This window comes from Dendroctonus ponderosae, unplaced genomic scaffold (genome assembly GCF_020466585.1).
Source record: "Dendroctonus ponderosae isolate FM_Combo_2020 unplaced genomic scaffold, Dpon_F_20191213v2 Dpon_F_20191213_12, whole genome shotgun sequence".
Classification (NCBI taxonomy): Eukaryota; Metazoa; Arthropoda; class Insecta; order Coleoptera; family Curculionidae; genus Dendroctonus; species Dendroctonus ponderosae.
Window position 1 is genome coordinate 2955029 of NW_026017316.1, and position 13473 is coordinate 2968501.

A 13473-nucleotide genomic window follows, 5' to 3' on the forward strand; every position below is an offset into this window, starting at 1 on the left:
ATCCAGGCCGGTGGATCGGGATCGATAAGCGGAGGTTTCCTTCTTCCAAGTGAATGATAAAAGCCGCGGCCACGTGGCAGAACCGGTGGCGCCACCTGGGGGGTGGAGGGCCGTTCAGCCCTCAAAGCGCGCGAGAATTCAAAACTGTGCGTGCACCAGCCTGCAGCATTTGAGTGCACAGATGCATAGAGAGATAGATAAATAGACAGCAGCGCCACGTGCTTAAGCGCGTTAATCGGGCGAGTAAACAAACGAGTGAAACTTTCCTCGGCAGTCAAGGCTGCTGGAGACTCACCTGGACTTGTCTGCCAACTGAGGCCGCCAATGAACATTTTCCTGGAAAAGAGAGCGAGGAGTTAGTAAGGCGGGGGCGGGGCGCAAACACGTGTTAGGCCGGCGTCGTCGACGTCGTGGTCGACGCTCGTCGACGAAACTCACCCTGGATCGTTCGGCACCTCGGCTGGGGATCCGCCTGCCATCATTTCCTGGTTCTGGCCCTCCATTACACCGACTGTTTAAACTGCCTGATCTACGACTACACTAAAAGGTAAACAGTGACCGGGATAAGCTGTCGAGCCCGATCGCGTGCTATACTACGCTATCAACACGGTACTGACGGCGGCGGACGTCGCGCGCGTTCGGGCGCCTTCGAGGGCGCGGGGCGCACGCGCCTCTGCCCCGGCGCCCACTGGCCCCATTGGGTGCAGTCCGTGCAGTGCGACGCCGTGACGTCAGGCSGGYCGCGGCGCCCAAATGCGCCCCATGCAATTCGGCTCCACCCGCAGTTGCCCCAACAGCCACAAGCCTCCGGGTGTGTGGACAAGATGGCGAAGGCGCGCCAGCGTCACCTGAAAGAGACCAGTCAAGGTTTAATCGGAAAACTCGCATGTTACTGGAACAATAGCCCCCATTTAGCGCGGCCGTAACGATAGTGATTAAGTTGCAGAAACAGAAAATGCGTTCCGCATGTAATTTGATAGATGACGGCCGAATGATACCAACTACCGCAGCATAATAGCCATCATTGAAAGGTGGTTTCAATGTCCGGCAACGCGTGTAACGATACCATCGCTCGCACTAACATGCCTTGTGCATTAGGGGATATCCGCGGCTCTGTACACAATGAACTTGCCTTGGCCTCTGCGGTTTGTCCAGCACAGCTTCCAGATCCCGGACAATTTCCACTCGACAACAGACTCGATTTCCTAAAAAAACACACAAGAATAAACGCCAATGTAATGGAGCACACAAGCGAATGGCTTGAATCGAATTGGTTTTGCGGGGCCATTGTGATTGTTATTTAGGGCCGCCCAGATGCGCTTGAACTCCCAATACTTCATTAAACCCCAATCGCCGGCCACATTCAAATACAACCCACAGCGCTTAATTGCGCTGCTAAATAGCTGCTGCTGCTTATTAAAACTCTCCAAAGACTATGGAATATTCTTGACACCTCTCTCGGAGGCGAATGCGCCGCCCCATCAAGGCTTTTGAACAGGCCCGATCGCAACCGGCTCAAACTGGTGGGAAATTATGAAAAACACACAGTGGACGAGGATTTCAGGCGGAAATTGCCTTGAAGTGTGACCAGCGGCCAAAGACATACAGGGGGGCACAAAATGGAGGGAATTAAGCCAACAAAAGCACTAAAAGTGGTCGCTTACCAGAACTTTTTACACCATTCGGTCGGGAACAGTTTCGGCTTCAAAATGGCACAGTTTTTACCGCAAAAAACACCCGATTGCTGGCGATTTCGGACCACAAACATTGGGGCAACACGTACAATACAAACAAACCGGAAAAGACCGTTGGAAAACAAACGACGATCGGCAAAGATGCGCGCACCATCGGACGACTTCCGCCCAAACTGAGTGGGGATCGGGAGAAAAATCGTGAAAAACACGTTTAATCGGGATTTTTCCGTGGAAATTGCAATTGGCGAGTGAACAGTAGCTGAAAGCGTACCGGGGGCAGCAAAATGGGTGGAATTAACCCAATAAAAGCACTAAAATTGGTCGCTTACCAGAACTTTATACACCATTCGGTCAGGAACAGTTTCGGCTTCAAAGTGGCACAGTTTTTACCGCAAAAAACACCCGATTGCTGGCGATTTCGGCCCATAAACATTGGGGCAACACGTACAATACAAACAAACCGGAAATGACCGTTGGAAAACAAACGACGATCGACAAAGATGCGCGCACCATCGGACGACTTCCGCCCAAACTGAGTGGGGATGGGGAGAAAAATCTTGAAAAACACGTTTAATCGGGATTTTTCCGTGGAAATTGCAATTGTTGAGTGAACAGTAGCTGAAAGCGTACAGGGGGCAGCAAAATGAGTGGAATTAACCCAATAAAAGCACTAAAAGTGGTCGCTTACCAGAACTTCATACACCATTCGGTCGGGAACAGTTTCGGCTTCAAAGTGGCACAGTTTTCACCGCAAAAAACACCCGATGGCTGGCAATTTCGGCACAAACACTGGGGCGACGAACACAATACAAACAAACCGTCGATGACCGTTGTAAAACAAATGACGATCGGCAAGGAGGCGCGCGCTATCTGGCGGCTTCCGCCCAAACTGAGTGGGGATGGGGAGAAAACCCACGAAAAACACGTTTAATTGGGATTTTTCCGTGGAAATTGCAATTGGCGAGTGAACAGTAGCTGAAAGCGTACAGCGGGCAGCAAAATGGGGGGAATTAAGCCAATAAAAGCACCAAAAGTGGTCACTCACCGGAAGTTCCTGCACCATGCTGTCAGGAACAGCGTCACTTTTTACACTATTCGATCGGGAACAGCGTCAGCTTCAAAGTGGCACAGTTTTGATCGCGAAAAACTCCCGATTGCCGGCGATTTTGGCACATAATCCGAGAGCAACGCGTTTGTCTTGACAAACTAACAAAAGACGATCGGCCAGGTAGCGCGCGCCATCTGGCACAAACAACAGTGATGTGGTTCGATTGAACGGATCTGGTTGGCAACACTGATCGAAACGGTTCCTGTCAAATGTTCAAAAACAAACATAAACAATAATGGATAACGTGCGGGACATTGTGAACGGGGCCCAACTGCCCCGCTTTTTGGGGAAAAACGTCAGTATCATCGGCAAGGCAGGGGGCGCAGACCCGGGCGCCGCGTCCTTCACGATAGTCACCACTGACAACGTCCAGGTGCAGGTGATCCCGAATGAGCCCCCCACGCAGCCCGTCAGCGGCTGGGTCGAGGTAAGCCCTACTCTAGAAGTACCACCAGTAGGAGCTCAAGGGGGCTGTTGCAGGTGCGCGGTGAATGCACCTCTCGCAACTCCATCAAGGCGCTGGATTATGTGATTTTCGCCAACGAGAAGTTCGACGCCAAAGGCTACAACGAGCTGTGCTCGCTCCTTTATGCTGTGCCAGACATATGGAGCACCGAAGGGGCCCCCCAGTAAACCTAACCTAGAAACGTTGCGGTCGCAGCCTCGGCAGATGGCGCCACAGTTTGCAGGTTTCATCCGCAAACTGTAATGCGAATTAGTCCACTTTCCCCGCATTCACTTCCAATAAATTTGCTATTTTTTTAAGAATTGACAATCTTTTATTAGATCGACACTAATTTTCCAAAATTGGTTCGCTCCCGAGCGTGGAAACCACCAAAAATCCGTCAGCAACACCGCATTAGTTAGACAGTGACGGCCAAACAAAGCGTGCAGCCACAAAGTCCTAGAAGATCCCCGCAATGTAACGCCCAGGGCTGCGCCCTGGTCGTAACCATTCGCTCCATTGGCCGTCAAAGTCGCTATGTCCAAAGCGCAGCATTCGGGTAAGGGCAGAGCCCCCGGCTTGTCAAGCGTGCTTGCGGAGCGTCGTGTTGCAGGCAAGCAGGGCCCCCTGAAGGCCACCATTCCGTTCAGTGGCGTGGTCAAGAGCGGCAGCCCCCATGCGCCGCCCGTCAGCGCCCCCCGACTGTCCTGGAAAACATCGGGGGCCTCACCTGACCACGTTTCCGGCCAGCGCAGCCCTGGCGCCAGCTGCCATAAAGGTACGCGCATTTGCACGTAGGTACATTGTTTGAAACCAGTGCTGCAGCTGCAGGCCGCGAGAAGGTCAGCGGCGGCGCAGCCCTGAAGACAATGCGCCGCACTGCCTCCTTGGACACTGTCTACTTGAAGGGACAGTGGCCGAAAGACCGTCTGCATTGGAGCCATCTGGGGCCCCTGGAGGACTGTGAGTGGTGCGACAGGGCCAAGGGGCGTGGCCTGCAGGAGCACAGCCCCCAAACAGCCAGTAAGTGCAGATCGGGGAAAATGGGGACTGGAAATGATGCTGAAACGTTGCAGGTTGCTTGCTGGGGCTGCGCAGCTCAGTGGAGGGCCTGAACCAGGAGATCGAGCGCTTGGTGCTGCGCACGGGGGCGGACGCCCGGCTGCCCACCCCGGAGGGCCACCGCGCGCCCCTGGCCGAGATGCTGCAGTCGCGCTCCGCCGACACGCAAACGCCGCAAGATTTCGGCAACGACTCATCCTCAGGCTCCAGCCCCGACACTGAGACCAAGCTGGGCACCTCCCCCCGAATCAACCGGTTTCTGGCGCGCGAGCCCCCCGATGGCTGCGAAAAGGTAGGCTCTGGCACTGCACACCCATCACCTCTGGCCTCCTGCTGCAACCAGGTGCGGCTGAAGGCGTTGGACGAGCGCACCGATCTGCTGTTGGACAGCGCGCCGCAGCCCAGCAGCTTCAAGCTGCGCCCCAGCTTGGGCTCCGCCTTCCAGATCCTCAGCCCCCGGATGGACCAGACGATGTGTCAACGTCGCACCAGCGAATGAAGCGCCGCAGGCCCGCCACTGCGCCCCCCCTTTAGGAATAAGACATTGAAAAAGAAACAAATCGTGCCTTTCGGACAATTTCGGCTCACAGGGTGTGCAACTCACGTGTTCAAACAAGCAAAAATACTCAGGGGCGCAGCCCCGGGTTCTGTTAGGTTAGGGCCGCATATCTGAATAAAGCGAGACTGATTCAAGGCTTGGGCGATCGAGGGAGATTCGCGTTCAGTTTAATATGGCACTAATACATACACATATATATATATAAAAATACAGACTAGTTGACTAGAAATGGGTGTTTTGTACAGGACGCGCAGCTGGAGTTAAGTACGTGGAAGAGAGAGCGAGCTGGAGATCACCAGTAGCGATACTTCTTGATGCAGTTGTTGCCCAGATCGACCACGATCACGTGGAGGTCCCCAGTGACGGCGCAGCCGGCGGGGCGCTTCAGCTTGGAGTCGTGCGAGTCAATGTGCTGGTTGACGGCGGGGTCGTGGGCGCTCAACACCTGCAGGAACGTGCGCCCCTTGGGCTCCGTGCGGCTGGCCACGATGCGCCCCTCGCCGTCCACCACAATGCCGCCCAGGCTCACTGAAACCGAACCAGTCAAACCAGTGGAAGCCGGGGGCGGCGCCCCTTACCGCGCCCTTCGTCGAACACCACGCCCACAAAGTCGCCCTTGGGCGAGAACATCTGCACCCGCGAGTCGGCAATGAAGATCTCCCCCGTGGGGCCGACGGCCACCGACGAAATCATGGAGAAGGTGCCGCGTTTGCCCACCTGGAACAGGAGCTTGCCCTCCTCGTCGAAGACCAGCACGCCACTGATGCCGTTATCGGCCACCAAAATGTGCCCGTAGCTCCTCTCCACGGCCACGTCGATCGGCTCCTGGAACGTTTGGTGGGTGAAGGAGCGCAACGTTTCGCCGTCCGTCGTGATCTCCGTCACCGCCTTGGAGCGCCAGTTCACCACCAGCAGGCCGCGCGAGGAGATCGCCAGGCCTGCATCAAGGCACAACGATCAAGACTTTTCATGTTGAGCATGAGCTCGGCCTACCGGTACAGCTGCGCCCCAAGAGCGCCTCGTTGGTCACGTGCTTGAGGAACTCGAGCTGGGCGCTCAGCACCTTGACGCGCGAGTTGCCGGTGTCGAGCACGTAGACCAGCTGGTCCTTTTCGTCCACGGCCACCGCCACTGGCTGGTTGAACTCGTCCTGCAACAAGGGGGGCATTAGCTGGCTGGCAACGCCGCTGGGCGCGTTGGGCGCACCTTGCCGCTGCCCTTGCTCCCATAGGTGGCCACCGGGTTGTTGTGCTCGGAGGCCTGCAGTTGGATGGGCGTGTCCTTGATCGGGCGGTCGATCACGAAGATTTTCAGCCAATAGCGGCCCGCCGTCGGCGGCCTGAAGAGGATCCGGTAGGTTCCGTCGTCGCAGTCGTGCACGCGCACCGCAAGCGGCTCCTCTTGGGCGGTGGGCGCAAGCGCCTCCGCCCTGATGGGGTCGCCCCCCGTTTTGCGCGCGTTGCCATGGTAGTCCACCGTGGTGAGCGTCACGCAGGTCTCGATGCCCGCGATGACGCTGTCCTCGATCTGGGCGCAGCAGAGGCTGGGGAATGTGGTGGAGGTGCGCACCTTGCCTGCCAATCCTGATTAGCTGCGCGCGCCCAAGCGCCCCGCCCACTTACCCAAAACGCCCAGATGCTGCTGGATCTGGTCCAGACTGTCGTTCATGGCGAAATCGCTGGTGAGGAACGCGTTCTCCCTCGGCTCCCCCAAACTGAAGGCCGCGTCCAGCTTCTCGGAGAGGATCTCGATTTTCTGCGTGATGCTGCGCACCTCCACCTGGTACTGCAGCCCTTGGCACTCCTGCTCCACCTGCCGACCAACGGCTGCACCACCCGCCACCCTGCCCCCCTCACTCACCTTGTTCTTTTCGCTCTCGATCAGCGCGTGCTGCTCCTCGAGCACCCGTCTCTTTTCCGCGCACATCTGCGCCACCTGCTCGCCCATCTCCTGTCGTCGTCTCTCGACGGTTTCCTGGATCATCCGGAAGGTGTCGCTGATGTGCTCCAGGCAAGCGTCGCGCGCCGCCGTCAGCTTGTCCAGCTCGGCGGTGACGCCCTCTTGCGCCTGCGTCAGCTGCAATGGGCGGGGCGTGAGTCGCAGGGGCGGAGCCCGCAGGGGGCGTGTACCTTGGAGATGCACTCGTTCGCCTTGTAGAGCAGGATCTCGGACATGCGCTTGATGGCAATGGAGAAGGGGATGATGGTGTGCTCGCAGCTGTTTGTGCTGTCGTTGTGCGTGCCCCCCGTGCACAGCGTGCAGAAGACAGTGTCGCACGTCTCGCAGAACAGCAGCTCTTGGTTGATGTGGACGGAGCATTTGGGGATCACCTGTGGAACGAGGGCAGTTGCAGAAAAAGTGTCTTAAGGCGGAAAAGAGAGTGGGGCACCTCGCGGCGTTGCCGCGACATCAAGTCGAGCAGCTGGTTGACCAGGAAGGAGGGCGGGAGCGCGCTAACGCCCCCCCGGGGGATGGTGATCAGTTCGCGGCAGATCGGGCAGCGGAAGGTGCCAGTGTCGCGCGTCTGGGAGGCAGCGATGCGCGTGAGACAGTGCAGGCACACCGTGTGCGAGCACTGCAGCAGCTTGGGCGTGTGCTCGTTCCCATTGTACATGCCTGCAACAGTGGTCCTGGATCAAATGGCGGATGCGCCCACATCGCAGCCCGCGCCACTTACACAGGCAGGTCCCACAGGTGAGGAAGCTCTCGCTGAAGTCCTCATAGTTGATACTGACGGTTTCCACCAGCGTCGAATTCATGCTGGCTGGTCGCCCCCAGTCCGCGCCTGCAACAAAGCCAGCTCCTTAAGCGTGCAATATGCCGCATCAAGAACCGTTAGGATAACGGGGATTCCGCTCGGGGGGCCTGCAGGTGCACCTGCCAGCCTGCAGCCCGGGAGGGATGGTGCTTGCGGCCAACCGAGCCTCTAGGGCTTCGCCCCCTTATGCGCCCCGAGCACCGCTGGGGCTTTGCCCACTCACCTGCGGCTGGTCTAGAACAGTCTGGGAGCACGATTGRGGCACCGGCACTGGAAAGTCGCACTGCTCAGGAGGCTAATGGGCATTTTCCAGTAACATTCCTGCAGGTAAACAAACTCTTTGACTCTGAGTGGCAGCAGCACTGTCACGCTTCACTTTGTTCAAACTGTCCTTGCAGGGTTGCGCAATTGGCAATGCCGCTTTCGCCATCGATAAAGCCTTAAACTGATTTTTGGTAGACATTTTAAGTCGGAAATAATTTATTTTATCGATGTTTTAAATAACTCGGTAAATCTATAATAATATGTTTCTCATTTTCTCTCTGTCTCATAATAAGGCCTCAAATCAGCTGAAATCTGGCAACAATGTCTTCCAAGGGGGCTAAAGTTATCCCCTTTCAAGGTAACCTAAGTTGTTGTTGTCAACTAGAAGCGAACTTTTCGGCAAATTCCCCGAAAATGGAAGCCAAATCAGTGTACGTGTCCAGCAACTGCAACCAGACGCCCACGGGGGCCGACTGCAACGAAAACCACCTGCTGGCCTACGGGTCCTGCCACGCTGTGCTCATCTACGACTTAAATGTAAGGTTAGGCTGTGCTTTTTAGGGCCCCAAGGTGTGTTTCTGTGTTTTCAGGCCGCCCGAGTGGTCCAGACGCTCATCGGGCACACGAAGCGCGTGAACTCCGTGCGCTGGATCCGAGGCAGCGATGGGGAGCTGGTTTCGGGCGCGTCCGATGGGAGCGTTGTGGTGTGGAAGCCCCAAGGGGGCGCCCATGCCCGGTTCATCCTGCCCGCTGGCGGCCCCACTGTTAACATAGTGGACGGGTGGAGTTGCAACGGGCGCACCATAATCGCGGGCGCCGCCATGGAGCCGGGGGTGGTGCGGATCTGGACCAGAGACGCCCCAGGCGGCGAGTTCCGCCCCAGCGAGACCTGCCGCATAGGGCGTAGCCTCTGCATGGGGCTGCGCTTGGGGGGCTCCGCCACAAGCCCCCTGCTGGCGTGCGCCTTGGAGGACTCTAAAATCCTGCTGCTCACGGAAACCGATCGGCAGGTCTGGATTAAGGGCTCGGTCCTCTCGGGGCACGAGGACTGGGTGCGAGGCCTGGATTTTGCGCTGAACGGTTAGAGGCCCACGGCTCAAAAGCCCCTCCTCTGATGTTGATGATGGTGTTTCAGGGCAAGGCGAGCTGCTGTTGGCCTCCAGCTCGCAAGACTCCACCGTGCGGATCTGGAAGCTGCCCGAAGGGGGCGAAGCCCAGCTGGAGGCCGTGCTGGCGGGGCACGAGGGCTGGGTTTACTCGGTGCATTGGGGCCCGCAGGCCGCCCAACTCCTCTCGGCCTCCATCGACAACAGCCTGATCATTTGGGAGCCCGACGAGGCCTCAGGTGGGGCCGGCGACCCGCAGGCATCAGCAACATTTCAACCTAATCGCTTGCAGGCTTGTGGCTGGAAAGCGCGCGGCTCGGCGAAGTGGGCGGCAACGTGCTGGGCTTCTACGGGGGCGCCTTCAGCGGCAACCGGGTGGTCGCCCACAGCTACCACGGGGCGTTCCACATCTGGGCGCAGGACGCCGGCGGGCGCTGGGCGCCCGCTTCCAAAGTGGGCGGGCACTTCGACGCCATCGCAGACCTGGCCTGGGACCCCCGGGGGGCGTTCGTCTACACCGCAGGGGCGGACCAGACGGTGCGCATCCACGGCCCCTGGGAGGGCGGCTGGGCCGAGTTCGGCCGCCCTCAGGTGCACGGCTACGACATGAACGCGGTGGCGGTGATTGGGCGCTTCCAGTACGCGTCGGGCGCCGACGAGAAGATCGTGCGGGTCTTCCAGGCCAGCGACGGGGCGCTGACGGGCCCCAAAGGGGCCGCCGTGCCCAGTCTCGGGCTCTCCAACAAGGCGCTGCCTGTGGACAGAGTGGCGGATGCGCCCAGCGGGGAGGCTCCAGGTTGGCTGGCGCAGGGCTGTGAGGAGTTTTGATGGAGTTGAAGAGTTTCAGCGCCCCCCACTGAAGAAACGCTGATCGAGAACACGTTGTGGCCGGAAACTCAGAAGCTTTACGGCCACGGGAACGAGATAATGGCGCTGGCGGCGGCGCCCGATGGGCGCCTGCTGGCGTCCGCCTGCAAAGCCTCCAAGCCGCAACAGGCCGGAATCTTCCTGTGGGACACCGAGAGCTGGCAGCAGATCCAGGAGTTGACCGGCCACAGGCTGACGGTGGTCCAGATGCAGTTCGACCCGCAGTCCAGGCGCCTGCTGGCCGTGTCCAGGGACAGAACGTGGTCGCTGCACCTCAAGGGGGCGGACGCCCGCTTCACTTTGGAGGCCTGCAGCGGGGGGCCCCACCCGGTGCATTCCCGGATCGTCTGGAGCTGCGCCTGGACGCACGACTCCCTTTGCTTCGCCACAGGTAGGATGCCCCTCAATTGCCCTGGAGGGACGTGCTCAAAGGGTTTTTAGGGTCGAGGGACGGGAAGCTCGCCCTTTGGGCGGAGGAGGCTGGGAAGGAGCCGGTGGAGCCGGTGGGCCGCTGGGGGCCTGCCGGCGAGCCGCTGCACTTCCCCAACCAGTCGGTGACGGCGGTGGCTTTCGCCCCCCGGCTAGTGGACGGAGGCTACTTCTGCGCCATTGGGCTGGAGGCTGGAACGATCGACTTCTACGCTTTCAAGGGGCTGCGCTCTGAGCGGCTGCTGCACCTGCCTCAGGGGTGAGTGGCGGTGGGGGCTGCGCCCAGTGAGTAAGAGCGTTTGGTTGCAGGGCGGCCCACCACTTGAGCGTGCGCAGGCTGGCGTTCCGGCCCCAAGGCGGAGCCCCTGGGGAGCTGCAGCTCTGCAGCGGCGGCGCCGACTCGCTGCTCAGGATCTATCGACTGATTTTTGCTAATTCAATAATAAAGGACTGATGAGTTTTGAGTTTGTTTGATTCCGGTTTGGGGGCGTTTTGGGGGCATAACTCTTTTTCTACTCGCGCGATTTGGGAAAATCCAAAGTTGATTTGAAGAGCGCACGATTCCGAATATTTCAGTTTTTAAATCGTTGAAATCGGTTGGCAAATCTCAAAGTTGGGCAGAAAACTGTACAGCAATTCTGTGTCAGATTCATGTGGGCTTTTTTTTATCCATAACTCTGTTATTTTTAGGCCGATTTCAAAAAATCAAAAAGCGTTTCAAATGCGGTCGAATACTGTATAATTGACGCTTTTGAAAAAATTTGAAATTTTGCAGATTTTGGGGAAAATCCATTTTGAAAGTCGTAACTCTATGGCTCATAACTCTTTTTCTGCTCGCGCAATTTGGGAAAATCCAAAGTTAATTTGAAGAGCGCAATGTTCCGAATATTTCAGTTTTTAAATCATTCAAATCGGTTGGCAAATGTCAAAGTTGGGCTGAAAACTGTACAGCAATTCTGTGTCAGATTCATGTGGGCGTTTTTTATCCATAACTCTGTTATTTTTAGGCCGATTTCAAAAAATCAAAAAGCGTTTCAAATGGCGTCGAATACTTTAAAATTGACGCTTTTGAAAAAATTTGAAATTTAGCAGGTTATGGAAAAAATCCAATTTGAAAGTCGTAACTCTATGGCTCATAACTCTTTTTCTACTCGCGCAATTTGGGAAAATCCAAAGTTGATTCGAAGAGCGCAAGATTCCTAATATTTCAGTTTTGAAATCGTCGAAATCGGTTGGCAAATCTCAAAGTTGGGCAGAAAACTGCACAGGAATTCTCTGTCGGATTTATGTGGGTTTTTTTATCCATAACTCTGTTATTTTTGGGCCGATTTCAAAAAATCGAAAAGCGTTTCAAACGGCGTCGAATACTATAAAATTGGCGCTTTTGAAAAAATTTGAAATTTAGCAGGTTATGGAAAAAATCCATTTTGAAAGTTGTAACTCTATGAATCAGAACTCTTTTTCTACTTGCCCGATTTGGAAAGATCCAAAGTTGATTTGAAGAGCACAATGTTCCGAATATTTCAGTTTTTTAATCGCTGAAATCGGTTGACGGATCTAAAAGTTGGACAGAAAACTGCACAGGAATTCTCTGTCGGATTTATGTGGGTTTTTTTTAATTTATAACTCTGTTATTTTTGGGCCGATTTGAAAAAATCAAAAACAGTTTAAAATGCAATTACTAGCCCTAAATGCATAGTTTTAAAAAAAATTTCAAATCCTGAAGTTTTTGCAAAAAAATTAATTTGAAAGTCTCAACTCTATGGCTCATAACTCTTTTTCCATTCGTCCGATTTTGAAAAACCAACAGGTGATTTAAAGAGCCCCAAATTCCGTACATTTGAGAATTTTAATCGTTGAAATCGGTGCGCAAATCTCGCAGTTGGGCAGGAATTCTATGCCAGATTGCTGCCGATCTTTTTTTTATCCATAACTCCTTTATTATCGGTCCGATTTCGAAAAATCAAAAATCGTTTAGAATGGGATCAGTTGCCCTAAATGCATAGTTTTAAAAAATTTCAAATCCTGAAGTTTTTGCAAAAAAATTAATTTGGAAATCTCAACTCAATGGCTCATAACTCTTTTTCCATTGGTCCGATTTTGAAAAACCAAAAGGTGATTTGAAGAGCACAAAATCCGGTAAATTTCAGATTTTCAGTCGTTGAAATCGGTGGGCGCATTTCGCAGTTGGGCAGGAATTCTATGCCAGATTGCTGCCGATCTTTTTTTATCCATAACTCCTTTATTATCGGTCCGATGTCAAAAAATCAAAAAGCGTTTAGAATGGGATCAGTTGCCATAAATGCATAGTTCTAAAAAAATTTCAAATCCTGAAGTTTTTGCAAAAAAATCAATTTGAAAATCTCAACTCTATGGCTCATAACTCTTTTTCCATTGGTCCGATTTTGAAAAACCAAAAGGTGATTTGAAGAGCACAAAATCCGGTAAATTTCAGATTTTCAGTCGTTGAAATCGGTGGGCGCATTTCGCAGTTGGGCAGGAATTCTGTGTCAGATTGCTGCGGATCTTCTTCCATCCATAACTCTTTTGTTTTTGGGCCGATTTGGAAAAATCAAAAGGCGTTTGCTTTATCAGCTGGCCAACGAGGTGCACACATCAATTAAAAGCCCCGCATCCAGAGTGGGGCCGATAAAATTGAACCCGGGCATCTTCGCTGCCAATTTATCGTTGACTTTAAAGCCATAATGTGACAGAATCCGGGGCGAATATCGCAGAACGGACATAAAATCGGGCCGGCGGGGCTCACTTTAAGAGCGTCCTAAATTGTAGTAAAGGTGTCAAGATAGGTCCAATTTAGTGGGCAATTGGGCGCGAGTAATGCGCCCCCTTAAAGGATTGACCAAGTTGGAGCGCGGTCCGGTGGCGACATTATCCGGGAAAATCGGCACCGGAAATGACCGCTCCGTGATTAGACGGACGCGATGGAGAGCGCCACTTCTCGACATCGGCCTAATTAAAACCCTTAACTAACCGGGGGCGAAAAACGCCCGCTGATTGAAGCCCCGGGGCGCCACTGGGCGGCGCCCGAAATGGGCCAAACAGGCCATTTGCATGCATGAAAACACGTCCAAACACGTCGCTTCCGCACTGCCAGGGATTCGTCACCCTTGAGGAAAAATCGACACAAAATCTCCTTTGTTTTCGTCTTGCGGTTTTGCAG

The 13473-nt window shown here is 54.8% G+C and overlaps 5 protein-coding genes across 6 annotated transcripts in view; 3 read left to right on the plus strand and 2 right to left on the minus strand.

The window, feature by feature from the left end:
* The window catches only part of LOC109541900 (RNA-binding protein Musashi homolog Rbp6), a gene marked incomplete in the record, with an annotated part of 99721 nt that extends 98882 nt beyond the window's left edge, over positions 1-839 (minus strand). Inside the window, 2 exon segments of the mRNA XM_048663086.1 lie at positions 296-336; positions 439-839. Coding sequence (XP_048519043.1) covers positions 296-336; positions 439-503 — 106 coding nt within the window.
* Positions 840-2961: 2122 nt separating this feature from the next.
* LOC109542495 (replication protein A 14 kDa subunit A) lies at positions 2962-3570 on the plus strand. The gene is made up of 2 exons (XM_019911740.2): positions 2962-3229; positions 3283-3570. The coding sequence occupies exons 1-2, from the start codon at positions 3038-3040 to the stop codon at positions 3433-3435; spliced, it is 345 nt and encodes a 114-aa protein (XP_019767299.2). The 5' UTR covers positions 2962-3037; the 3' UTR covers positions 3436-3570.
* An 80-nt stretch (positions 3571-3650) lies between these two features.
* Positions 3651-5097, plus strand: LOC109542493. Its single transcript, XM_019911738.2, has 5 exons — positions 3651-3806; positions 3861-4025; positions 4073-4270; positions 4324-4601; positions 4653-5097. The coding sequence occupies exons 1-5, from the start codon at positions 3785-3787 to the stop codon at positions 4806-4808; spliced, it is 819 nt and encodes a 272-aa protein (XP_019767297.2). The 5' UTR covers positions 3651-3784; the 3' UTR covers positions 4809-5097.
* LOC109542492 (tripartite motif-containing protein 2) lies at positions 4998-8007 on the minus strand. 2 transcript variants are annotated; one of them, XM_048663078.1, is made up of 10 exons: positions 7850-8007; positions 7546-7653; positions 7258-7484; positions 6998-7198; positions 6729-6944; positions 6491-6680; positions 6075-6442; positions 5862-6018; positions 5447-5806; positions 4998-5396 (listed from the first exon to the last, which is right to left on the minus strand). In XM_048663078.1, the coding sequence occupies exons 2-10, from the start codon at positions 7625-7627 to the stop codon at positions 5161-5163; spliced, it is 2037 nt and encodes a 678-aa protein (XP_048519035.1). In that variant the 5' UTR covers positions 7628-7653; positions 7850-8007; the 3' UTR covers positions 4998-5160. The 2 variants fall into 2 exon arrangements, with proteins under 2 accessions (XP_048519035.1, XP_048519036.1); XM_048663079.1 differs by lacking the exon at positions 7850-8007 and having other exon boundaries at positions 7258-7498; positions 7546-7636.
* Positions 8008-8205: 198 nt separating this feature from the next.
* LOC109542494 (elongator complex protein 2) lies at positions 8206-10753 on the plus strand. Its single transcript, XM_048663074.1, has 7 exons — positions 8206-8427; positions 8481-8970; positions 9026-9235; positions 9289-9792; positions 9844-10254; positions 10305-10551; positions 10602-10753. The coding sequence occupies exons 1-7, from the start codon at positions 8212-8214 to the stop codon at positions 10744-10746; spliced, it is 2223 nt and encodes a 740-aa protein (XP_048519031.1). The 5' UTR covers positions 8206-8211; the 3' UTR covers positions 10747-10753.
* The last annotated feature ends 2720 nt before the right edge of the window (positions 10754-13473 follow it).

What these genes read in the sequence shown, in the direction of transcription:
- LOC109542495 (XM_019911740.2), top strand. Translation starts at nt 3,038, where the DNA reads ATGGATAACGTGCGGGACATTGTGAACGGGGCCCAACTGCCCCGCTTT. An exon ending in CCGTCAGCGGCTGGGTCGAG is followed by an intron (nt 3,230 to 3,282) that starts GTAAGCCCTACT and finishes GGGCTGTTGCAG; the next exon opens with GTGCGCGGTGAATGCACCTC.
- LOC109542493 (XM_019911738.2), top strand. Translation starts at nt 3,785, where the DNA reads ATGTCCAAAGCGCAGCATTCGG. An exon ending in GTCCAAAGCGCAGCATTCGG is followed by an intron (nt 3,807 to 3,860) that starts GTAAGGGCAGAG and finishes GTCGTGTTGCAG; the next exon opens with GCAAGCAGGGCCCCCTGAAG. An exon ending in CCCCCGATGGCTGCGAAAAG is followed by an intron (nt 4,602 to 4,652) that starts GTAGGCTCTGGC and finishes TGCTGCAACCAG; the next exon opens with GTGCGGCTGAAGGCGTTGGA.
- LOC109542492 (XM_048663078.1), bottom strand. Translation starts at nt 7,627, where the DNA reads ATGAATTCGACGCTGGTGGAAACCGTCAGTATCAACTATGAGGACTTC. An exon ending in TGTCGCGGCAACGCCGCGAG is followed by an intron (nt 7,199 to 7,257) that starts GTGCCCCACTCT and finishes CTCGTTCCACAG; the next exon opens with GTGATCCCCAAATGCTCCGT. An exon ending in CGAACGAGTGCATCTCCAAG is followed by an intron (nt 6,945 to 6,997) that starts GTACACGCCCCC and finishes CGCCCATTGCAG; the next exon opens with CTGACGCAGGCGCAAGAGGG.
- LOC109542494 (XM_048663074.1), top strand. Translation starts at nt 8,212, where the DNA reads ATGTCTTCCAAGGGGGCTAAAGTTATCCCCTTTCAAGGTAACCTAAGT. An exon ending in GGAGCCCGACGAGGCCTCAG is followed by an intron (nt 9,236 to 9,288) that starts GTGGGGCCGGCG and finishes AATCGCTTGCAG; the next exon opens with GCTTGTGGCTGGAAAGCGCG. An exon ending in CTGCTGCACCTGCCTCAGGG is followed by an intron (nt 10,552 to 10,601) that starts GTGAGTGGCGGT and finishes GTTTGGTTGCAG; the next exon opens with GGCGGCCCACCACTTGAGCG.